Source organism: Heterodontus francisci, chromosome 35, assembly GCF_036365525.1.
Source record: "Heterodontus francisci isolate sHetFra1 chromosome 35, sHetFra1.hap1, whole genome shotgun sequence".
In the NCBI taxonomy this organism is placed as follows: Eukaryota; Metazoa; Chordata; class Chondrichthyes; order Heterodontiformes; family Heterodontidae; genus Heterodontus; species Heterodontus francisci.
Window position 1 is genome coordinate 54,932,727 of NC_090405.1, and position 23,542 is coordinate 54,956,268.

Consider the following 23,542-nt stretch of genomic DNA (forward strand, 5'->3'; position numbering starts at 1 on the left):
CGTGACACGACGAGTGTGAAGGGTACAAGCAATTTTTGTACTTGTTGTTGTTGGTACGTGTTGCGCTGGGGTCAGAGCGCGGTTACTAAGGGTGGTCATTTACTCTCTCCCCCCCCCCCCCCCCCAGGCCCGCGGTGGGCGCCACCGCACCGGTCTCAGTCTGGCCCCGCCCCCTAGTCTGGCCCCGCCCCCTGGCCCAGCAGATGCGCCTCTCGGACTGGAAGATGAAGGTGCTGCTCGCTGCCGCGCTGCTGACTGCCGCCCTCACCTTCCTCCTGCTGCCCGGGGCCTCACAGGCCGAGGAGAAGAAAAAAGGGCCGAAAGTCACCGTCAAGGTAACGTGGAAAGGGGGATGAGAAACAAGGAGGAGGGAGAGGGGAGTGTGGGGGGGGTGGATGGGGGGTCAGGGAGTGTGGGGGGGGGGTCAGGGAGTGTGGGGGGGGGGGTCAGGGAGTGTGGGGGGAGGGGTCAGGGAGTGTGGGGGGGGTGGATGGGGGGTCAGGGAGTGTGGGGGGGTGGATGGGGGGGTCAGGGAGTGTGGGGGGGTGGATGGGGGGTCAGGGAGTGTGGGGGGAGGGGTCAGGGAGTGTGGGGGGAGGGGTCAGGGAGTGTGGGGGGGGTGGATGGGGGGTCAGGGAGTGTGGGGGGGTGGATGGGGGGGTCAGGGAGTGTGGGGGGGTGGATGGGGGGGTCAGGGAGTGTGGGGGGGTGGATGGGGGGGTCAGGGAGTGTGGGGGTGGATGGGGGGGTCAGGGAGTGTGGGGGGGGGTCAGGGAGTGTGGGGGGGGGATGGGGGGTCAGGGAGTGTGGGGGGGGATGGGGGGGTCGGGGGGGGGATGGGGGGGTCGGGGGGGGGATGGGGGGGTCAGGGAGTGTGGGGGGGTGGATGGGGGGGTCAGGGAGTGTGGGGGGGGGGTCAGGGAGTGTGGGGGGGGGTCAGGGAGTGTGGGGGGTGGATGGGGGGGTCAGGGAGTGTGGGGGGGTGGATGGGGGGGTCAGGGAGTGTGGGGGGGGTGGATGGGGGGGGGGTTGGGGGGGGTGGATGGGGGGTCAGGGGGGGTGGATGGGGGGGGTCAGGGAGTGTGGGGGGGTTTGGATGGGGGGGTCAGGGAGTGTGGGGGGTGGATGGGGGAGTCAGGGAGTGTGGGGGGGGGATGGGGAGTCAGGGAGTGTGGGGGGGATGGATGGGGGTTCAGGGAGTGTGGGGGGGGGATGGGGAGTCAGGGAGTGTGGGGGGGGGTCAGGGAGTGTGGGGGGGGGTCAGGGAGTGTGGGGGGGGGTCAGGGAGTGTGGGGGGGGTCAGGGAGTGTGGGGGGGGTCAGGGAGTGTGGGGGGGTGGATGTGGGGTCAGGGAGTGTGGGGGGGTGGATGGGGGGGTCAGGGAGTGTGGGGGGGGGTGGATGGGGGGGTCAGGGAGTGTGGGGGGGGGTGGATGGGGGGTCAGGGGGGGGTGGATGGGGGGTCAGGGGGGGAGGATGGGGGGGGTCAGGGAGTGTGGGGGGGTTTGGATGGGGGGGTGGATGGGGGGGTCAGGGAGTGTGGGGGGGTCAGGGAGTGTGGGGGGGGTGGATGGGGGGGTCAGGGAGTGTGGGGGGGGATGGGGGGGTCAGGGAGTGTGGGGGGGGGATGGGGGGGTTAGGGAGTGGGGGGTGGGAGATGGGGGGCCAGGGGGTGGGAGATGGGGGGTCAGGGAGTGTGGGGGGGGGATGGGGGGGTCAGGGAGTGTGGGGGGGGGGGTGGATGGGGGGGTCAGGGAGTGGGGGGTGGGAGATGGGGGGTCAGGGAGTGGGGGGTGGGAGATGGGGGGTCAGGGAGTGGGGGGTGGGAGTGGGGGGGGTGGATGATGGGGGGGTCAGGGAGTGGGGGGGGGGGTGGATGATGGGGGGGTCAGGGAGTGGGGGGGTGGATGGGGGGGTCAGGGAGTGGGGCGGGTCAGGGAGTGTGGGGGGGGGGTGGATGGGGGGGTCAGGGAGTGTGGGGGGGGTCGGAGTGTGGGGGGGGTGGATGGGGGGGTCAGGGAGTGGGGGGGGTGGATGGGGGGGGGTCAGGGAGTGAGGGGGGGTCAGGGAGTGGGGGGGGTCAGGGAGTGGGGGGGGTCAGGGAGTGGGGGGGGTGGATGGGGGGGTCAGGTAGTGGGGGGGGTGGATGGGGGGGTCAGGGAGTGTGGGGGGGGGTGGATGGGGGGGTCAGGGAGTGTGGGGGGGGTCGGAGTGTGGGGGGGGTGGATGGGGGGGGTCAGGGAGTGTGGGGGGGGTGGATGGGGGGCAGTTAGTGTGGGGGGGTGGATGGGGGGGCAGTTAGTGTGGGGGGGGTGGATGGGGGGGTCAGGGAGTGGGGGGGGTGGATGGGGGGGTCAGGGAGTGGGGGGGGTGGATGGGGGGGTCAGGGAGTGGGGGGGTGGATGGGGGGGTCAGGGAGTGTGGGAGGGTGGATGGGGGGGGTCAGGGAGTGGGGGGGTGGATGGGGGGGTCAGGGAGTGTGGGAGGGTGGATGGGGGGGTCAGGGAGTGTGGGAGGGTGGATGGGGGGGTCAGGGAGTGTGGGGGGGGGATGGGGGGGTCAGGGAGTGTGGGGGGGGGATGGGGGGGTCAGGGAGTGTGGGGGGGTGGATGGGGGGGGTCAGGGAGTGTGGGGGGGTGGATGGGGGGGGTCAGGGAGTGTGGGGGGGGGATGGGGGGTCAGGGAGAGAGTGTGGGGGGGGGATGGGGGGTCGGAGAGAGTGGGGGGGGGATGGGGGGTCAGGGAGAGAGTGGGGGGGGGATGGGGGGTCAGGGAGAGAGTGGGGGGGGATGGGGTGTCAGGGAGAGAGTGGGGGGGGATGGGGGGGGTCAGGGAGAGAGTGGGGGGGGATGGGGGGGGTCAGGGAGAGAGTGGGGGGGATGGGGGGGGTCAGGGAGAGAGTGGGGGGGGATGGGGGGGGTCAGGGAGAGAGTGGGGGGGGATGGGGGGGGTCAGGGAGAGAGTGGGGGGGGATGGGGGGGGTCAGGGAGAGAGTGGGGGGGATGGGGGGGGGGTCAGGGAGAGAGTGGGGGGGATGGGGGGGGGTCAGGGAGAGAGTGGGGGGGGATGGGGGGTTAGGGAGTGGGGGGGGATGGGGGGTTAGGGAGGGGTGGGGGGGGGATGGTGGTAGGCAGTGGGGGGGGGGGGAAGGGCTAGGGAGTGGGGGGGGATGGGGGTAGGCAGTGGGGGGGGGGGGAAGGGCTAGGGAGTGGGGGGGATGGGGATAGGCAGTGGGGGGGGGGAAAGGGCTCGGGAGTGGGGGGGATGGGGGTATGGAGTGGGGGATCGGGAGTGGGGTGGGATCGGGAGTGGGGTGGGGAGAGGGGGGTAGGGAGTGGGGGGGGAGGCGGAGGTAGGGAGTGGGGGGGGAGGCGGAGGTAGGGAGTGGGGGGGGAGGCGGGGGTAGGGAGTGGGGGGGGGAGATGGGGGTAGGGAGTGGGGGGGGGGAGATGGGGGGAGGAGATGGGGGTAGGGAGTGGGGGGGGGAGATGGGGGTAGGGAGTGGGGGGGGGAGATGGGGGTAGGGAGTGGGGGGGGAGATGGGGGTAGGGAGTGGGGGGGGGAGATGGGGGTAGGGAGTGGGGGGGGGAGATGGGGGTAGGGAGTGGGGGGGGGAGATGGGAGTAGGGAGTGGGGGGGGGATGGGGGGTAGGGAGTGGCGGGGGGAGATGGGGGCAGGGAGTGGGGGGGGAGATGGGGGCAGGGAGTGGCGGGGGGAGATGGGGGCAGGGAGTGGGGGGGGAGAGATGGGGGCAGGGAGTGGGGGGGGGGAGATGGGGGCAGGGAGTGGGGGGGGGGAGATGGGGGCAGGGAGTGGGGGGGGGAGATGGGGGCAGGGAGTGGGGGGGGAGATGGGGGCAGGGAGTGGGGGGGGGGGGAGATGGGGGAGGGAGATGGGGGTAGGGAGTGGGGGGGGGGAGATGGGGGCAGGGAGTGGGGGGGGGGGGAGATGGGGGTAGGGAGTGGGGTGGGGATGGGAGATGGGGGTAGGGAGTGGGGTGGGGATGGGAGATGGGGGTAGGGAGTGGGGGGGGAGATGGGGGTAGGGAGTGGCGGGGGGAGATGGGGGCAGGGAGTGGGGGGGGAGAGATGGGGGCAGGGAGTGGCGGGGGGAGATGGGGGCAGGGAGTGGGGGGGGAGTGGGGGGTAGGGAGTGGCGGGGGGAGATGGGGGCAGGGAGTGGGGGGGGGAGATGGGGGCAGGGAGTGGCGGGGGGAGATGGGGGCAGGGAGTGGGGGGGGAGAGATGGGGGCAGGGAGTGGGGGGGGGAGATGGGGGCAGGAGTGGGGGGGGAGATGGGGGCAGGGAGTGGGGGGGGGGAGATGGGGGTAGGGAGTGGGGGGGGGGAGATGGGGGTAGGGAGTGGGGGGGGAGAGATGGGGGGAGGGAGATGGGGGTAGGGAGTGGGGGGGGGGAGATGGGGGTAGGGAGTGGGGGGGGGAGATGGGGGCAGGGAGTGGGGGGGGGGAGATGGGGGTAGGGAGTGGGGTGGGGATGGGAGATGGGGGTAGGGAGTGGGGTGGGGATGGGAGATGGGGGTAGGGAGTGGGGTGGGGATGGGAGATGGGGGTAGGGGGTGGGGATGGGAGATGGGGGTAGGGAGTGGGGGGGGAGATGGGGGTAGGGAGTGGAGGGGGGGATGGGGGCAGGGAGTGGAGGGGGGGATGGGGGCAGGGAGTGGAGGGGTGGAGGGGGGGATGGGGGCAGGGAGTGGAGGGGGGGATGGGGGTAGGGAGTGGGGATGGGGGGGTAGGGCGTGTGGGGTCGGGAGTGTGGGGGGTGGGAAGGGGGAGGATGGGGGGCAGGGAGTGGGGGGGGGGATGGGGGGCAGGGAGTGGGGGGGGGGATGGGGGGCAGGGAGTGGGGGGGGGAGATGGGGGGTAGGGTCTTGGTGGGAAGGGGGAGGAGGGGGGATGGGGGGCAGGGAGTGGGGGTGAGAGCGGGGGTTGGGGGGCAGGGAGCTGGGGGGGCGGGATGGGGGAGGATGGGGATGGGAAGGAGGAGGCGAGTAAGGGAGGCCGAGTGGGAGGGGTGGGAAGGGGAGGTGTGGAAGTGGGAGGAGGGAGGGAGGGAGGGATAGGGCGTGGGAAGGGGGAGGCGTGGGGAGAGAGAGGGGGTTGGAAGACGGAGGTGTGGGGGGAGCGGGAGGGAGTGGGAAGGGAGAGAGTGCGCGAGGGGGGAGGGGGCGCAGACAGACGCAGCTACTGTTGGAGACCAAAGCCTCACAGTATTAGGATCATGAACCATAGAAAGTTTAAGGTACAACAAGAGGCCACTTGGCCCATTGTGTCTGTGCTGGCAAAAACGTTCCACCTATTCTAATCTCACCTTCCAGCATTTGGTCCATAGTCCTGCAGATTATGGCACTTGAGGTGCATATCCAGATTCCTTTTGAATGAGTTGAGGGTCTCTGCCTCAACTACCCTTTCAGGCAGTGAGTTCCAGACCCCCATAATCCTCTGGGTGAAAATGTTTTTCCTGAACTCCTCTCTAATTTTCCACCAATCACTTTAAATCTATGCCCCCCAGTCACTGACTTCTCTGCTAACGTGAATAGACCCTTCACCTCCACTCTATCCAGGTCCCTCAAAAATTTTGTACTTTTCAATCAAATCTCCCCTGAGCCATCTCTGTTCCCAGGAGAACAACCCCAGCTTATCCAATCTTTCTTCATAGCTGTATTTTTCCAGTCCTGGCAACATCCTCGTAAATCTCCTCTGTACTCTCTCTAGTGCAATTACATCCTTTCTGTAATGAGGTGACCAGAACTGCACACAGTACTCAAGTTGTGGCCTAACCAATGAGTGATACAGTTCCAGCATAACCTCCCTGCTCTTATAATCTATACCTTGGCTAATAAAGGAAAGGATTCCATATGCCTTCTTAACCACCTTATCGACCTGTCCTACCTTCAGGGATCTGTGGACATTCACTCCAAGGTCCCTCACTTCCTCTACACTTCTCAGTATTCTCCCATTAATCGTGTATTCCTTTGCCTTGTTTGACCTCCCCAAAGACATTGCCTCTTTCTTCTCCAGGTTGAATTCCATTTGCCACTTTTCTGCCCATCTGACCAGACCATCAATATCTTCCTGCAGCCTACAGCTATCCTCCTCGCTATCTACTACATGGCCAATCTTTGTGTCATCTGCAAACTTCCTGATCATGCCCCCTACATTTACGTCCAAATCTTTAATATGTATCACAAAAAGCAGCAGACCCGGTACTGAGCCCTGCTGAATGCCGCTGGAAACAGCCCTCCCGTCGCTAAAACAACTATCAACAATTACCCTTTGTTTCCTGCCACTCAGCCAATTTTGTATCCACCTTACTGCACATCCCTGGAACCCTTGAGATTTTATTTTTGTAACCAGTCTGCCATGTGGGACCTTGTCAAAAGCCTTGTTAAAATCCATGTAGACCACATCAACTGCACTACCTTCATCTGTCTTCCTTGTTACTTCAAAAAATTCAATCAGGTTGGTCAAACAAGATCTTCCCTTAACAAATCCATGCAGACTATCCTTGATTAATCTGTGCCTTTCTAAGTGACAGTTTATCCTGTTTCTAAGAATAGATTCCAATAATGTTCCCACTACTGAGGTTAGACTGACTGGCCTGTAATTATTCAGTCTATCCCTGGCTCCCTTTTTAAACAGAGGTACAATGTTAGCAGTTCTCCAATCCTCCGGCACCACACCTGTATCCAGTGAGGACTGGAAAATGATTGTCAGACCCTCTGCTATTTCCTCTCTTGCTTCTTTTAACAGCCTAGGATACATTTCATCTGGCTCTGGTGATTTATCAACTTTCAAGGATGCTAATCCCATTAATACTTCCTCTCTCCCTATGTTTATCACATCCAATACTTCACACTCTTCCTCCTTAACTACATTATCTGCATCGTCCCCCTCTTTTGTGAAGACAGATGCAAAGTGTTCATTAATAACGCCGATATCATCCGTACAGACACATAGGTTACCTCTTTGTTCTTTTATGGGCTCTACTCGCTCCTTAGTTATCCTCTTACTCTTAATGTATTGATAAAAACACCTTTGGGTTCACCTTGATTTTGCTTGCCAATATTCTTTCATGCCTGCTCTTTGCTTTCCTAATTTCCTTTTTGATTTCACCCCTCCACTTTCTATACTCCTCTCTGCTTTCTGTCGTATTGAGTTCTTGGTGTCGGACATAAGCTTTCCTTTTCTGCCTTCTCTTACCCTGTAGGCTCCTTGACATCCATGTGACTCTAGATTTGGCCGCCTCACCCTTTTTCTTTGTGGGAACATGTTTACTCTGAACCCCTTGACTTTCCCCTTTGAACACCTCCCACTGTTCTGATACTGATTTACCTTCAAGTAGCTGTTTCCAGTCCACTTTCACTAAATCACTCCTCAGCTTAGTAAAATTGGCCTTGCCCCAATTGAGAACTCTAACTCCTGTTCTATCTCTGTCCTTTCCATAATTGTGTTAAAACTGACTGAATTATGATCACTACCACCAAAATGCTCTCCCACTGCCACTCCTTCCACCTGCCCATCTTCATTTCCTAAAACTAAGTCTAAAACTACACCCTTTTTTGTTGGACTTGCTACATACTGGGCAAGAAAGTTCTCCTGAATGCACCTGAAGAATTCTGCTCCCTCAATTCCTTTCACTAAAACTATCGCAGTTAATATTGGGGTAATTAAAATCCCCTACTATTACTGCCCTATTGTTCTTGCACTTCTCAGAGCTTTGCCTACATATATACTTTTCTATCTCCCTCTGACTGGAGGTCTATAGTACACTCCCAGCAGTGTGATTGTCCCTTTTTTGTTAGCTCAATCCATATGGCCTCATTTGATGAACCTTCCAACAGATCATCCCTCCTCACAGCTGTTAATAGTTTCCTTGACCAAAATTGCCATTCCCCCTCCTTCCTTATCCCCCTCCCTATCGCTTCTGAAAACCCTGTAGCCAGGAACGTTGAGCTGCCAGTCCTGTCCTTCCTTAAGCCATGTTTCTGTAATAGCTATGATATCATACTGCCACGTGTCTATCTGTGCCCTCAGCTCATCTGCTTTATTTGCTGTACTCCTTGCATTGAAATATAAGCACTGCCAAACTTTTTTTTTTATTTCCTAACCCTGTCTTCCAGATTCATTCATTAATTTTCTGCCTTCCATTTTCATTTCTGATTTTGTCCCAGCTGAGTCTACCCTCAGGTCCCCATCCCCCTGCCAAACTAGTTTAAACCCTCCCCAACAGGACTAGCAAAACATCCCACAAGGAACTCAGTGTAAAGAGAAAGGGAGATTTCAGGGAATGAGCTGGTCAAATAACATCTACCACCTTGGTGCAGGGAATGCAACAAGGAATGTCTTGTACATTAGACAGTGGGTGAGAGTTTGACTGAAACTGGGATCACTGGGAACAGGCAGTGCCGTGTGCCTGGAATTTCTGGCCCCAGTGAGATCATCACATGGTATCCCCGAGGGCTCAGCCATGGCTCAGTGGGTGGTACCCTCACCTGAGGGAGAGGCTCCTCGATTCAAGTCCGACTCCAGAGATTGAAGCACGTAGTCGAAGCTGCCTCTCCCAGTGCTGTACCGAGGGCTCGCCGCCCTGTCGGGGGGTCAGTGCCAAGGTCGACTATGAACCAAGGCCCTATCTATCCGCTCAGTGGATGTAAAAGAGCTGAACCCAAGCACCTAGGTTGCTGCAATTCTGGGTTATCTGGTAATAACAATAAGTCCATTCCTCATTTATTGGATTAATTGTAACCTTGTTCCCCTCCTCCCCTCACCCCCTCGACTTCTCAGTTTCCCTGGGGAGTCTATGGAAGCTGGGACTCTGCTACTGAGGGAGGATAGACATTGTCAGCAGCATGATGTATTTTTTGTTCTATTTCTAGAATCTGCTATCGCTGCATGCGGATAGCGTGTCCTTGTCCCAGTGCAGCTCTATGTTCTGTGTTGCACTCGTTCCTGTGGCTGCAGTGATATTTGCAAGCATTTTTGTGTAATGCAGGTGACTTTTATGTTGCCTGGGTAAGATAAGAAATAGGAGCAGGAGTAGGCCATTCAGCCCTTCGAGCCCACTCCGCCATTCAAGCAATTCGTGGCTGATCTATTTCAACCCTGTTTTCCTACACTATCCCTCGATGTTTTTAATGTGTAGAAATCTATCGATCTCTGTTTGTACTTACTCAACGACTGAGCCTCCACAGCCCTCGGGTAGAAAATTCCAAAAATTCACAAACCTCTGAGTGAAGAAATTCCTCATCTCAGTCCTAAATGGCCTGCCCCTTATTGTGAGACTGTGTCCCTTGGTTCTAGACTCACTAGTTAGAGGAAACATCCTTCCTGCATCTGCCCTGTCAAGCCCTGTACGAGTTTTGTATGTTTGAATGAGATCACCTCATTCTTCTAAACGTCAGAGATTAAAGAACCAGTCTATTTAATCGTTCCTCATTGGACAATCCCTCCATCCCAGGATCAGTCCAATGAACCTTTGTTGCTCTCCCTCTGGCTGGATGCCCTCATCCTGTCCTTGCACACTGCCCACCCCCCTGGGCGTGCTGTCCCACCTACTGTGTCCCCCATGTCTCTGGGTAAGGGCACTGTTTACTGTATAGTTACTACTAAATTGAGCAGTGGTGTGATACTGTCTTTGAATCTTAACCTTTCCCTGGTGATCTTGTGGAGTGTGTCACTTGCTGAGTTATTCACCTTATTGGAGAGATTTGGCAGTCAGACTGTTGGGTTTGCCTTAGAGTGACTGGGCACACTGCCCAGGCTCGGCACCTCCTGTCTGTTCACAGCCTGCTCCACTCCAAGTCAGTTTACAACTAGAAATTACTTCTCTGTGTTGCCCTCAGCCCACTCCTGTGCTGCACAGGGTGGTGCAGTGGTTAGCACCACAGCCTCACAGCTCCAGCGATCTGGGTTCAATTCTGGGTACTGCGTGTGTGGAGTTAGCAATTTCTCCCCGTGTCTGTGTGGGTTTTCCCCGGGTGCTCCGGTTTCCTCCCACAGCCAAAGACTTGCAGGTGATAGGTAAATTGGCCATTGTAAATTGCCCCTAGTGTAGGTAGGTGGTAGGAGAATAGTGGGGATGTGGTAGGGAATATGGGATTACTGTAAGATTAGTATAAATGGGTGGTTGATGGTCGGCACAGACTCGGTGGGCCGAAGGGCCTGTTTCAGTGCTGTATCTCTAAATAAATAAAAAAATTAAATAAATAAAATACACAGTGAAATGGAGTGTGGAATGAACAGATCACTCAACTGGTCAACAATGGTTCATCACTCTCACTGTTCAATTGTGACATTTGGTACATGGTCTGTTCCAAAGCTTGCTGATCTGTCTGTGTGTAGTGCTTATTATGTGAGTGACAGGTTGTGAGTGTGTTTTGCCTAGTGAGCTGACTCCTGTCTGATCTCCCTCCTCAGATTGAGAGTGAGTGTGTTTTTCCCATTGAGTTGACTCCTGTCTGATCTCATATAATAAAAGCAAAATACTGCAGATGCTGGAAATCTGAAATAAAAACAGAAAGTGCTGGAAATACTCAGCAGGTCTGGCAGCATCTGTGGAGAGAGAAGCAGTGTTAACGTTTCAGGTCAGTGACCCTTCATCAGAACTGGCAGATATAAGAAATGTAAAAGATTTGAAGCAAGTAAAGTGCGGGTGGGGCAAGAGATAACAAAAGAGAAGGTGTTGATAGGACAATGTCACAGAGAGTAACCGACCAGAAGGTCATGGAGCAAAGGCAAACAATATGTTAATCATGCGTTGAAAGACAAAGCATTAGTACAGATAGGGTGTTAATGGACTGAAAACTGAACAGCCACAAGTACAAACATGAAAGAAAAGTGGGTAGCCAAACTGAACAAACTAAAATAAAATAAACACAAAGAATAAAAGAAAAAATAACTAAAGATAAAAGTAAAATGGGGGGCCCGTCATGCTCTGAAATTATTGAACTCAATGTTCAGTCCGGCAGGCTGTAGTGTGCCTAATCAGTAAATGAGATGCTGTTTCTCGAGCTTGCGTTGATGTTCACTGGAACACTGCAGCAAGCCCAGGACAGAGATGAGAGCAGGGGGGATGTTGAAATGGCAAGCAACCGGAAGCTCGGGGTCATGCTTTCGGACTGAGCAGAGGTGTTCCACAAAGCGGTCACCCAGTCTCCGTTTGGTCTCCCCAATGTAGAGACCACCACACTGTGAGCAGCGAATACAGTATACTACATTGAAAGAAGTACAAGTAAATCACTGCTTCACCTGAGGCCTGGGATGTGAGGAGAGAGGAGGTAAATGGACAGGTATTACACCTCCTGCAATTGCAGGGAAAGGTGCTGTGGGAAGGGGACGAGATGGTGGAGGTAATGGAGTGGACCAGGGTGTCGCGGAGGGAACGATCCCTTCGGAATGCTGACGGGAAGGGAGGTGAAGATGCCTTTGGTAATGGCATCATGCTGGAGGTGGCGGGAATTTTTATTTATTTTTATTTAGAGATACAGCACTGAAACAGGCCCTTCGGCCCACCGAGTCTGTGCCGACCATCAACCACCCATTTATACTAATCCTACACTAATTCCATATTCCTACCACATCCCCACCTTCCCTCAATTCCCCTACCACCTACCTATACTAGGGGCAATTTACAATGGCCAATTTACCTATCAACCTGCAAGTCTTGTGGTGGTGGGAGGAAACCGGAGCACCCAGCGAAAACCCACGCAGACACAGGGAGAACTTGCAAACTCCACACAGGCAGTACCCAGAATCAAATCCGGGTCCCTGGAGCTGTGAGGCTGCGCTGCTAACCACTGTGCCGCCCGTTGACAGAGGATGATCCTTTGGGTATGGAAGCTAATGGGGTGGGAAGTGAGGAAAAGGGGAGCCCTGTCACGGTTCTGGGAGGGAGGGGAAGGGATGAGGGTAGAGGTGCGGGAAATGGGCCGGACACGGTTGTGGACCCTGTCAACCACCGTGGGGGGAATCCTTGGTTGAGGATAAAAGGAAGACGTATCAGAAGTGCTGTCGTGGAAGGTAGCATCATCAGAGCAGGTGTGTCGGAGACGGAGAAAGTGGGAGAATGGAATGGAGTCCTTACAGGAGGCAGGGTGTGAAGAAGTGGAGTCGAGGTAGTTGGAGGAGTCGGTGGGCTTATAATGGATATTAGAGAGTCCATCCCCAGAGATGGAGACACAGAAGTCGGGGGAAGGGAAGTGTCGGAGATTGACCGTGTAAAGGTTAGAGAAGGGTGGAAATTAGAAGCAAAGTTGGTATGGTTTTCCTCTTCGGGGCGGGAGCAGGAAATGGCACCGAAACAGTCATCAATGTACTGGAAAAAGAGTGGGGGGAGGGGGCCTGAGTAGGGCTGGAACAAGGAATATTCAACATATCCCACATATCCTGTCTGATTTCCCTCCTCAGATAGAGAGTGAGTGAATGTATTTTTCCCAGTGAGCTGACTCCTGTCTGATTTCCCTCCTCAGATAGATAGAGAGTGAGTGAGTGTATTTTTCCCAGTGAGCTGACTCCTGTCTGATTTCCCTCCTCGGATAGATAGAGAGTGAGTGAGTGTATTTTTCCCAGTGAGCTGACTCCTGTCTGATTTCCCTCCTCAGATAGTGAGTGAGTGTATTTTTCCCAGTGAGCTGACTCCTGTCTGATTTCCCTCCTCAGAGAGAGTGAGTGTCTTTTTCCCAGTGAGCTGACTCCTGTCTGATTTCCCTCCTCAGATAGAGAGTGAGTGAGTGTATTTTTCCCAGTGAGCTCACTCCTGTCTGATTTCCCTCCTCAGATAGTGAGTGAGTGTATTTTTCCCAGTGAGCTGACCCCTGTCTGATTTTCTTCATCAGATAGAGAGTGAGTGTCTTTTTCCCAGTGAGCTGACCCCTGTCTGATTTCCCTCCTCAGATAGAGAGTGAGTGAGTGTATTTTTCCCAGTGAGCTCACTCCTGTCTGATTTCCCTCCTCAGATAGAGTGAGTGAGTGTATTTTGCCCAGTGAGCTGACTCCTGTCTGATTTTCCTCCTCTAGGTGTATTTTGATATCAGGATTGGAGAGGAGGATGCAGGTCGTATAGTATTTGGTCTGTTTGGGAAGACTGTTCCAAAGACAGTTGAAAACTTTGTTGCTTTAGCGACGGGGGAGGTGAGTATTCCTCTTGTCTACCTCTTGTTTCCCACACGATGACAGTTCCTCCTGCTGCCCCAAGCTCCGGCTTCAGGATTTTATGTTATCGGAGATGAAACTTGACTTTATTCACTCAGAGCGCACTGGGACAGCCGGAATTGTCCGTCTGCGTTTTGAATTTTGCGGAGTCAGACACACGAATTCCCCGGCTCATTCTGGAGCGCGGTTGCTGTCAGTCCCCTGCTTAATCTGTCCTGCTTTCTTTGCAGAAAGGCTTTGGCTACAAAAACAGCAAATTCCACCGAGTAATCAAAGATTTCATGATCCAGGGAGGAGACTTCACCCGCGGAGATGGCACTGGTGGTGAGTATGATTATCCCTCCTCTCTGGTGTGTGTGTGATGGGATAATGTGAACTTGTCCACTTTGGCAGGAAGAATAGAAAAGCTGTATATTATTGAAGTGGAGAGAGATTGCAGAACTCTGCAATGCAGAGGGATCTAAGTGTCCTGGTACATCATTCACAAAAGGTACAGCAAGTTATTAGGAAGGCAAATGGAGTGTTTATTGCAAGGGGAAATTAAAAGTAGGGCAGTTTTGCTACAGTTGTATAGGCCCTTGGTGAGTCCACATCTGGAAAACAGTGGATGGGGTAGCTGTTGAACAGGCAGACACAGAGTGCAGAGAGTCTGTGAGGAAGGTTAGACAGTTGACAGGGCAAAGTTGCAGCCAGTATGATGGGTTGAAGTGTGTCTATTTTAATGCAAGAAGTGTCAGGAATAAGGGTGATGAACTTAGAGCATGGATCAGTACTTGGAGCTACGATGTTGTGGCCATTACGGAGACTTGGATATCACAGGGGCAGGAATGGATGTTGGATGTTCCGGGGTTTAGATGTTTCAAAAGGAATAGGGAGGGAGGTAAAAGAGGTGGGGGAGTGGCATTGCTAATCAGGGATAGTATCACAGCTGCAGAAAGGGAGGTCGTCGAGGAGGGTTTGTCTACTGAGTCATTATGGGTGGAAGTCAGAAACAGGAAAGGAGCACTCGCTTTATTGGGAGTTTTCTATAGACCCCCCAATAGCAACAGAGACACGGAGGAACAGATTGGGAGGCAGATTTTGGAAAGGTGCAGAAGTAACAGGGTTGTTGTCATGGGTGACTTCAACTTCCCTAATATTGATTGGAATCTCCTTAGTGCAAATAGTTTGGATGGAGCAGTTTTTGTCAGGTGTGTCCAGGAAGGTTTCCTGACTCAATATGTAGATAGGCTGACTAGAGGGGAGGCTATGTTGGATTTGGTGCTTGGCAACGAACCAGGCCAGGTGGCAGATCTCTTGGTGGGAGAGCATTTCGGTGATAGTGATCACAACACCCTGACCTTTACTATAGTCATGGAGAGGGACAGGAGCAGACGGGATGTGAAAATATTTAATTGGGGGAGGGGGAATTACAGTGCTATTAGGCAGGAACTGGGGAGCATAAATTGGGAACAGATGTTCTCGGGGAAATGCACGACAGAAATGTGGAGGTTGTTTAGGGAGCACTTGCTGCGAGTGCTGGATAGGTTTGTCCCGATGAGGCAAGGAAGGGATGGTAGGGTGAAGGAACCTTGGATGGCAAGAGAGGTGGAACAGCTAGTCAAGAGGAAGAAGGAAGCTTACTTAAGGTTGAGGAAGCAAGGATCAGACAGGGCACTAGCGGATTACAAGGTAGCCAGGAAGGAACTGAAGAATGGACTTAGGAGAGCTAGAAGGGGACATGAAAAAGTCTTGGCGGGTAGGATTAAGGAAAATCCCAAGGCGTTCTACACTTATGTGAGGAACAAGAGGATGGCCAGAGTGAGGGTAGGGCCGATCAGGGATAGTGGAGGGAACTTGTGCCTGAAGTCGGAGGAGGTAGGGGAGGTCCTAAATGAATACTTTGCTTCAGTATTCACTAGTGAGAGGGACCTGGTTGTTTGTGAGGACAGTGTGGAACAGGCTGATATGCTCGAACAGGTTGAGGTTAAGAGGGAGGATGTGCTGGAAATTTTGAAAGACATGAGGATAGATAAGTCCCCAGGGCCAGACGGGATATACCCAAGGATATTACGGGAAGCGAGGGAAGAGATTGCTGCGTCTTTGGCGATGATCTTTACGTCTTCACTGTCCACTGGAGTAGTACTGGATGATTGGAGGGTGGCAAATGTTGTTGCCTTGTTCAAGAAAGGGAATAGGGATAACCCTGGGAATTATAGACCAGTCAGTCTTACGTCGGTAGTGGGAAAGTTATTGGAGAGGATTCTGAGAGACAGGATTTATGATTATTTGGAAAAGCATGGTTTGATTAGAGACAGTCAGCATGGCTTTGTGAGGGGCAGGTCATGCCTCACAAGCCTTATTGAATTCTTTGAAGATGTGACAAAACACATTGATGAAGGAAGAGCAGTGGATGTGGTGTATATGGATTTTAGCAAGGCATTTGATAAGGTTCCCCATGGTAGGCTCATTCAGAAAGTAAGGAGGCATGGGATACAGGGAAAGTTGGCTGTCTGGATACAAAATTGGCTGGCCCATAGAAGTCAGAGGGTGGTAGTAGATGGAAAGTATTCAGCATGGAGCTCGGTGACCAGTGGTGTTCCACAAGGATCTGTTCTGGGACCTCTGCTCTTTGTGATTTTTATAAATGACTTGGATGAGGAAGTGGAAGGCTGGGTTAGCAAGTTTGCCGATGACACGAAGGTTGCTGGAGTTGTTGATAGTGTGGAGGGCTGTTGTAGGTTGCAACGGGACATTGACAGGATGCAGAGCTGGGCTGTGAAGTGGCAGATGGAGTTCAACCTGGAAAAGTGTGAAGTGATTAATTTTGGAAGGTCGAATTTGAATGCAGAATACAGGCTTAAAGACAGGATTCTTGGTAGTGTGGAGGAACAGAGGGATCTTGGGGTCCATGTCCATAGATCGCTCAAAGTTGCCACCCAAGTTGATAGGGGTGTTGGCTTTCATTAACAGGGGGATTGAGTTTAAGAGCCGCGAGGTTATGCTGCAGCTCTATAAGGCCCTGGTTCGACCACACTTGGAATATTGTGTTCAGTTCTGGTCGCCTCATTATAGGAAGGATGTGGAAGTTTTAGAGAGGGTGCAGAGGAGATTTACCAGAATGCTGCCTGGACTGGAGGGCATGTCCTACGAAGAAAGGTTGAGGGTGCTAGGGCTTTTCTCATTGGAACGAAGAAGGATGAGAGGTGACTTGATAGAGGGGTACAAGATGATAGGCATAGATAGAGTGGATAGTCAGAGACTTTTTCCCAGGATGGAAAGGGCTATCACCAGGGGGCATAATTTTAAGGTGATTGGAGGAAGGTTTCGGGGAGATGTCAGAGGTAGGTTCTTTACACAGAGTGGTGGGTGCATGGAATGCACTGCCAGCGGTGGTAGTAGAAGCAGATACATTAAGGACATTTAAGCGACTCTTGGATAGGTGCATGGATGATAGTAGAATGAAAGGTAGGTAGGTAGTTTGATCTTAGAGTAGGTTAAAGGTACGGCACAACATCGTGGGCCGAAGGGCCTGTACTGTGCTGTACTGTTCTATATGTACAGATTTTGTCTCCTTAAGAAAGGATATAATTGCATTGGAAGCAGTTGAGAAAAGGTTCACTTGACTGATTCCTGGAATGCAGTGGTTAGCACCGCAGCCTCACAGCTCCAGCGACCCGGGTTCAATTCTGGGTACTGCCTGTGCGGAGTTTGCAAGTTCTCCCTGTGACTGTGTGGGTTTCCACCGGGTGCTCCGGTTTCCTCCCAGAGGCAAAGATTTGCAGGTTGATGGGTCAATTGGCCATTATAAATTGCCCCTAGTGTAGGTAGTTGGTAGGAGATTAGATTAGATTAGAGATACAGCACTGAAACAGGCCCTTCGGCCCACCGAGTCTGTGCCGAACATCAACCACCCATTTATACTAATCCTACACTAATCCCATATCCCTACCAAACATCCCCACCTGTCCCTATATTTCCCTACCACCTACCTATACTAGTGACAATTTATAATGGCCAATTTACCTACCAACCTGCAAGTCTTTTGGCTTGTGGGAGGAAACCGGAGCACCCGGCGAAAACCCACGCAGACACAGGGAGAACTTGCAAACTCCACACAGGCAGTACCCGGAATCGAACCCGGGTTCCTGGAGCTGTGAGGCTGCGGTGCTAACCACTGCGCCACTGTGCCGCCCTAATGGTGGGGAATATGAGATTAAATTAGGATTAGTATAAATGGGTGGTTGTTGGTGGGCCGAAGGGCCTGTTTCAGTGCTGTATCTCTAAATAAGTAAAAATAAAATTTAAAAAATCTTATGAGGAAAGGTTACAGGTTGGGTCTGGATCCAGTGGAGTTTAGAAGAATGAAGGGTGATCGTATTGACAGGGTAGATGCTGCAAGGATGTTTCCACTTATGTGCGAGACTAGAACTAGGACACAGTGTAAAAATAAGTCACCCATTTAAGACTGAGATGAGGAGAAAGTTTTTGAGGGTCAGTGGAATTCTTTTCCCCAGAGAGCAGTTGAGGCTGTCTCATTGAATATTTTTAAGGCTGTGTTAGATTCTTGATTAACAAACGAGTTAAAGGGTATCGGGAGCAGACAGGAAAGTGGAGTTGAGGCCATAATCAGGTCAGCCATGATCTTATCAATTGGCGGAACAGGCTTGAAGGGCTGAATGGCCTACTCCTAATTAGTATGTTCGCTGACTCTTGCACCGGGCATGTAGGGAGGAGACGGGGTGCGATGCTCGCACTGGGCGTGTGGGGAGGAGACTGAGTGTGATGCTCACACTGGGCATGTAGGGAGGAGACGGGGTGCGATGCTCGCACTGGGCGTGTGGGGAGGAGACTGAGTGTGATGCTCGCACTGGGAGTGTGGGGAGGAGACGGGGTGTGATGCTCGCACCGGGCGTGTGGGGAGGAGACAGGGTGTGATGCTCACACCGGGCGTGTGGGGAGGAGACGGGGTGTGATGCTCACACCGGGCGTGTGGGGAGGAGACGGGGTGTGATGCTCGCACCGGGCGTGTGGGGAGGAGACGGGGTGTGATGCTCGCACTGGGCGTGTGGGGAGGAGACAGGGTGTGATGCTCACACTGGGCGTGTGGGGAGGAGACGGGGTGTGATGCTCGCACCGGGCGTGTGGGGAGGAGACGGGGTGTGATGCTCGCACCGGGCGTGTGGGGAGGAGACGGGGTGTGATGCTCACACTGGGCGTGTGGGGAGGAGACAGGGTGTGATGCTCGCACTGGGCATGTGGGGAAGAGACAGGGTGTGATGCTCACACTGGGAGTGTGGGGACGGAGACTGAGTGATGCTCACACTGGGCGTGTGGGGAGGAGACGGGGTGTGATGCTCGCACTGGGCATGTGGGGAAGAGACAGGGTGTGATGCTCACACTGGGAGTGTGGGGACGGAGACTGAGTGATGCTCACACTGGGCGTGTGGGGAGGAGACGGGGTGTGATGCTCGCACTGGGCATGTGGGGAAGAGACAGGGTGTGATGCTCGCACTGGGCATGTGGGGAAGAGACAGGGTGTGATGCTCGCACCGGGCATGTGGGGAAGAGACAGGGTGTGATGCTCGCACCGGGCGTGTGGGGAGGAGACGGGGTGTGATGCTCGCACCGGGCGTGTGGGGAGGAGACGGGGTGTGATGCTCACACCGGGCGTGTGGGGAGGAGACGGGGTGTGATGCTCACACCGGGCGTGTGGGGAGGAGACGGGGTGTGATGCTCACACCGGGCGTGTGGGGAGGAGACGGGGTGTGATGCTCACACCGGGCGTGTGGGGAGGAGACGGGGTGTGATGCTCACACCGGGCGTGTGGGGAGGAGACGGGGTGTGATGCTCACACCGGGCGTGTGGGGAGGAGACGGGGTGTGATGCTCGCACCGGGCGTGTGGGGAGGAGACGGGGTGTGATGCTCGCACCGGGCGTGTGGGGAGGAGACGGGGTGTGATGCTCGCACCGGGCGTGTGGGGAGGAGACGGGGTGTGATGCTCGCACCGGGCGTGTGGGGACGGAGACTGAGTGATGCTCACACCGGGCGTGTGGGGAGGAGACTGGGTGTGATGCTCGCACCGGGAGTGTGGAGAGGAGACGGGGTGTGATGCTCGCACCGGGCGTGTGGGGAGGAGACGGGGTGTGATGCTCGCACCGGGCGTGTGGGGAGGAGACGGGGTGTGATGCTCACACCGGGCGTGTGGGGAGGAGACGGGGTGTGATGCTCACACCGGGCGTGATGCTCACACCGGGCGTGTGGGGAGGAGACGGGGTGTGATGCTCACACCGGGCGTGTGGAGAGGAGACGGGGTGTGATGCTCGCACGATGACTGTTCCTCCTGCTGCCCCAAGCTCTGGCTTCAGGATTTTATGTTATCGGAGATGAAACTTGACTTTATTCACTCAGAGCGCACTGGGACAGCCGGAATTGTCCGTCTGCGTTTTGAATTTTGCGGAGTCAGACACATGCTCATTTTGGGTTGAGCTGCTGTTAGTTCCACAGGTTAATCTCTCCTTTCCTTGTGGAGTGTCCTGTGCCCCTCACACAGGGTGTTTCATTGCCATGACATTTCCCTTCAGTGAATTTTGATTTGTTCTCCCAATGTGTATGTTAGGAAAGTGCCACATAACACCAGGGTCGTGTTGGTTCTTGGGGGCTGGTTCCACTTCTGTGAGAGTTCTCCCTTTCTCTCTCCCTAGGGAAGAGTATCTATGGTGACCGATTTCCTGATGAAAACTTCAAGCTGAAGCACTACGGACCAGGCTGGGTCAGTATGGCCAACGCTGGCAAAGATACCAATGGCTCCCAATTCTTCATCACTACCTCCCGGACCACCTGGCTCGATGGGAAACATGTCGTATTCGGAAAAGTCCTCGAAGGATTTGTAAGGATTTTCTCCTACTCCTAGCCTCTCCTCCCATGTTTAACACCCGCACAATGAGAATGAAAGCTGGAGGTGGCAGAGTGTTGCCCCACAGAGCAGGCCATCTGCACACTGCCATGTTCTGGATGGCTTCCCATCTTCCATAAATTTAGAGCTCACTCAAAGCTCGAATGCCTGCATCCCAACTCTCACCAAGTCTTGTTCACCCAACATGTGTTCACTGGCTCCCAGGCTGGCAACATCTCAATTTAATCATCTCGATCAGTTAGATCATGGCTGGTCAGGAACTCAACTGCTTTACCTGCTCAGTATTCTTGGATACTGGCACTGACACTGAGTGCACCTACTTTCCATGGGTTTGCTGTTCCTCCTTTACCTACTTCACTGCTGGCACAGCACCCTGAGGTGTTGTGGAAATGTCTATACGTTCCTTCCATGGGTTTCACACACTGCCTGAACCACATAATGGGTGAGTTGGCAGGTTGCCTGTGGGGAGGGAGAATGGCTCTGCTGATCCATGCCTGGTACAGATTCTTGCTAAAAAGCAACAGCACTGGTGGGCTGTGTTCTAGTGACAGCCCAGCTTGTTTTAAGCAGTGTCTTAACGATGGAGAGAGAGAGGTGGAGAAGTTTAGGGGGGGAAATTCCAGAGCTGAGGGCCCCAGGCAGCTGAAGGCACAGCCATCAATGGCGAAGCGATGGAAATCGGGGGGATGCTCAGACAGAATTGGAGGAGTGCAGAGATCTTGGAGAGTTGGGGAATGCTGGAGAAGCTTAGAGACAAAGGAGAAAGGACAAAGATTTTTAAATGGAGATGTTGGCAGCCAGTGTAGGTGGGTGAACATGGTGAGAGTTGGGATGCAGGCATTAGAGATTTGAGTGAGCTCTACCTTTATGGAAGATGGGAAGCCATCCAGGAGAATGTTGGAATAGTTGAGTCTAGAGGTAACGGCTATAGACTAGCCACATCAGATGCAGCGAGGAGGCTCTGACAGTCATGTGAATAGATTCCTTGTGTTGATTGAAAATTAATGCTGTGTTTTTCTTTTAGCAGGATGTTGTAAAAAAAGTTGAGAGTGTGAAGACAGATGGCAGAGATAAACCACTGCACGATGTGGTCATTGTAGACTCTGGCAAGATTGAGGTGGAGAAACCATTTGCCATTTCCAAAGAATGAGCTGTATGGGCAGTGAGCTGCAGACACTTGCCCCTCTGCCCAGGCACAATGCCTTCACAACCAGCGACTGAGCTGGGAGATTCCCATTAACTTGATACTGTTCCTGAGCTTCCAGGCTGTATAGATATCCGAACATTCCAGAATCACTGGTTTAATCGGTTTTGTAAAAAGAAAATGTACACACCAATAAATGTGATGGGTTTTCTAGTAGTTTTATTGTGTAATGTTCTATGTGCAAAGAGTCTGGTCTCTGGGAGATGGGGGAAAAGCCCAAGTTCAGTCCATTTTTCTAGTATGTTGCTAGTCCAACAAGAAAGGATGCACTGCTAGATCTGGTTCTTGGGAATGAGGTGGGCCAAGTGGATCAAATATCAATAGGCGAGCATTTAGGGCACAGTGATCATTGTATCATAAGATTTAGGCTGACTATGGAAAAGGACAAAGAACAATCCAGGATAAGAATAATTAACTGGGGGAAGGTCAACTTCTTTGGGGTAAGAATGGAGCTGGGGCGAATAAATTGGAGTCAAAAGCTAGCAGGAAAACTGATAGATAGACAATGGGCCACCTTCAAAGAAGAGATAGTTCGGGCACAGTCAAGGTATGTTCCCTTGAAGGGGAAAAATAAGGCAAACAAATCCAGAACTCTCTGGATGACAGAAGAGATTAAGATAAAGAAAAAGTGTACTTCTGACAGATGCCAGCTTGAAAATATTGAGAAGCAGGCTGAGTATAGAAGGTCCAGAGGGGAAATGAAAAAGCAAATAAGAGAAGCAGAGAGAGCATGAAAGGAGACTAGTATCTAAAAGAAATCCCAAAGTTTTTGATCGGCATATAAATAGTAAAAGGGTGGTAAAAGGAGGAGTGGAGCCAATTAGGGACCAGAAAGGGGATTTACTCATGGAGGCTGAGGTATTAAATGAATACTTTGCATCTGTCTTTACCAAGGAACAAAATGCAACCCAGGCAACGTTGCAAGAGGAGGTAAGTCAAGACACTAGAGGGGTTTAAAATTGATAAAGAGGAAGGGGAACACAGACAGAGAAAGGGAATCAGAGTTATTACAGCATCACCTCACACTTCTCAGGATTAAATTCCATTTGCCACTGCTCTGCCCATCCATGTCGTCCTGTAATCTAAGGCTTTCCTCCTCACTATTTACAACACCAACAATTTTCGTGTCATCCACGAACTTACTGATCATTCCTCTTATATTCACGTCTAAATCATTTATGTACACTACAAACAGCAAGGGTCCCAGCACCAATCCCTGTGGTACATCACTGGTCACATGCTTCCACGCACAGAAATAACCCTTGACCATCACCCTCTGCCTCCTGCCACTAAGCCAATTTTGGATCCAATTTGTCAAATTGCCCTGGATCCCATGGGTTCTTACCTTCTTAACCAGTCTCCCATGCAGGACCTTATCAAAAGCCTTACTGAAGTCCATGTAGACGACATCAACTGCTTTACCCTCATCACCAACTTGAAAAATTCAGTCAAGTTAGTTAGACACGATCTTCCCCTGACAAAGCCATGCTGACTATCCCTGATTAAACCCTACTTCTCCAAGTGGAGAATAATCCTGTCCCTCAGAATTTTTTCCAACAGTTTCCCAACCACTGATGTTAGACTCACCTGCCTGTAATTACCTGGTTTATCCCTACTCCCCTTCTTGAATTCTGGTACCTCCTGTGGTCACAGGATTTGAAAATTTGCGTCAGAGCCCCTGCAATCTCCTCCCTTGCCTCACTTTACAGCCTGGGAACTTATCCACATTTAAGCCTGCTAAAACAGCTAATACTTCCTCCCTTTCAATGCTAATATGTTCAAGTATATCAATCCCCCTCCCTGATCTCTACACCAACATTGTCCTTCTCCATAGTGAACACAGGTGAGCTTTTAAATGATTACTTTTCATCTATGGCCTCCGGCTCCACACACACATTACCACTTTGGTCCCTAATGGGCCCTACTCTTTCCCTGGTTATCCTCTTGTCCTTAATATACATAAGATGCCTTAGGATTTTCCTTTATCTTGCCCACCAGTGTTTTTTCATGTTCGCTCTCCTAATTTTCTAAGTGACCCCCTACACTTTCCATACACCCGGGCCTCCACTGTTTTCAGCGCTCTGAATCTGCCATAAGCCTCTTTTTCCCTTGACATCCAGGGTTCATTGGACTTGTTGGTCCTACCCTTCACCTTAATGGGTACATGTTGACCCTGAATTCTTACTATTTCCTCTTTGAATGACTCCCACTGGTCTGATGTAGACTTTCCTACAAGTAGCTGCTCCCAGTCCACTTTGGCCAGATTCTGTTTTA

General features: G+C 53.5%; 1 protein-coding gene and 2 non-coding genes across 4 annotated transcripts; all 3 read left to right on the forward strand.

Annotated features, from left to right (window-relative positions):
- Nucleotides 1-185: 185 nt before the first annotated feature.
- ppib (peptidylprolyl isomerase B (cyclophilin B)) lies at nucleotides 186-21,424 on the forward strand. 2 transcript variants are annotated; one of them, XM_068015630.1, is made up of 5 exons: nucleotides 186-335; nucleotides 13,034-13,147; nucleotides 13,399-13,492; nucleotides 19,853-20,037; nucleotides 21,092-21,424. In XM_068015630.1, exons 1-5 carry the CDS (start codon nucleotides 204-206, stop codon nucleotides 21,212-21,214), a joined length of 648 nt encoding a protein of 215 aa, XP_067871731.1. In that variant the 5' UTR covers nucleotides 186-203; the 3' UTR covers nucleotides 21,215-21,424. The 2 variants fall into 2 exon arrangements, with proteins under 2 accessions (XP_067871731.1, XP_067871730.1); XM_068015629.1 differs by having other exon boundaries at nucleotides 189-335; nucleotides 21,089-21,424.
- Nucleotides 13,184-13,327, forward strand: LOC137350769 (small nucleolar RNA SNORA79). The gene has a single exon (XR_010969481.1). It is a non-coding gene; the product is annotated as a small nucleolar RNA SNORA79 (small nucleolar RNA).
- LOC137350768 (small nucleolar RNA SNORA79) lies at nucleotides 19,477-19,620 on the forward strand. The gene has a single exon (XR_010969480.1). It is a non-coding gene; the product is annotated as a small nucleolar RNA SNORA79 (small nucleolar RNA).
- Nucleotides 21,425-23,542: the final 2,118 nt, after the last annotated feature.

Bases quoted from the DNA above. Each gene is read 5' to 3' on its own strand.
- ppib (XM_068015629.1), top strand. From the start codon at position 204: ATGCGCCTCTCGGACTGGAAGATGAAGGTGCTGCTCGCTGCCGCGCTG. The intron at 336-13,033 runs GTAACGTGGAAA...TTCCTCCTCTAG, and splicing joins GGCCGAAAGTCACCGTCAAG to GTGTATTTTGATATCAGGAT. The intron at 13,148-13,398 runs GTGAGTATTCCT...CTTTCTTTGCAG, and splicing joins TTGCTTTAGCGACGGGGGAG to AAAGGCTTTGGCTACAAAAA.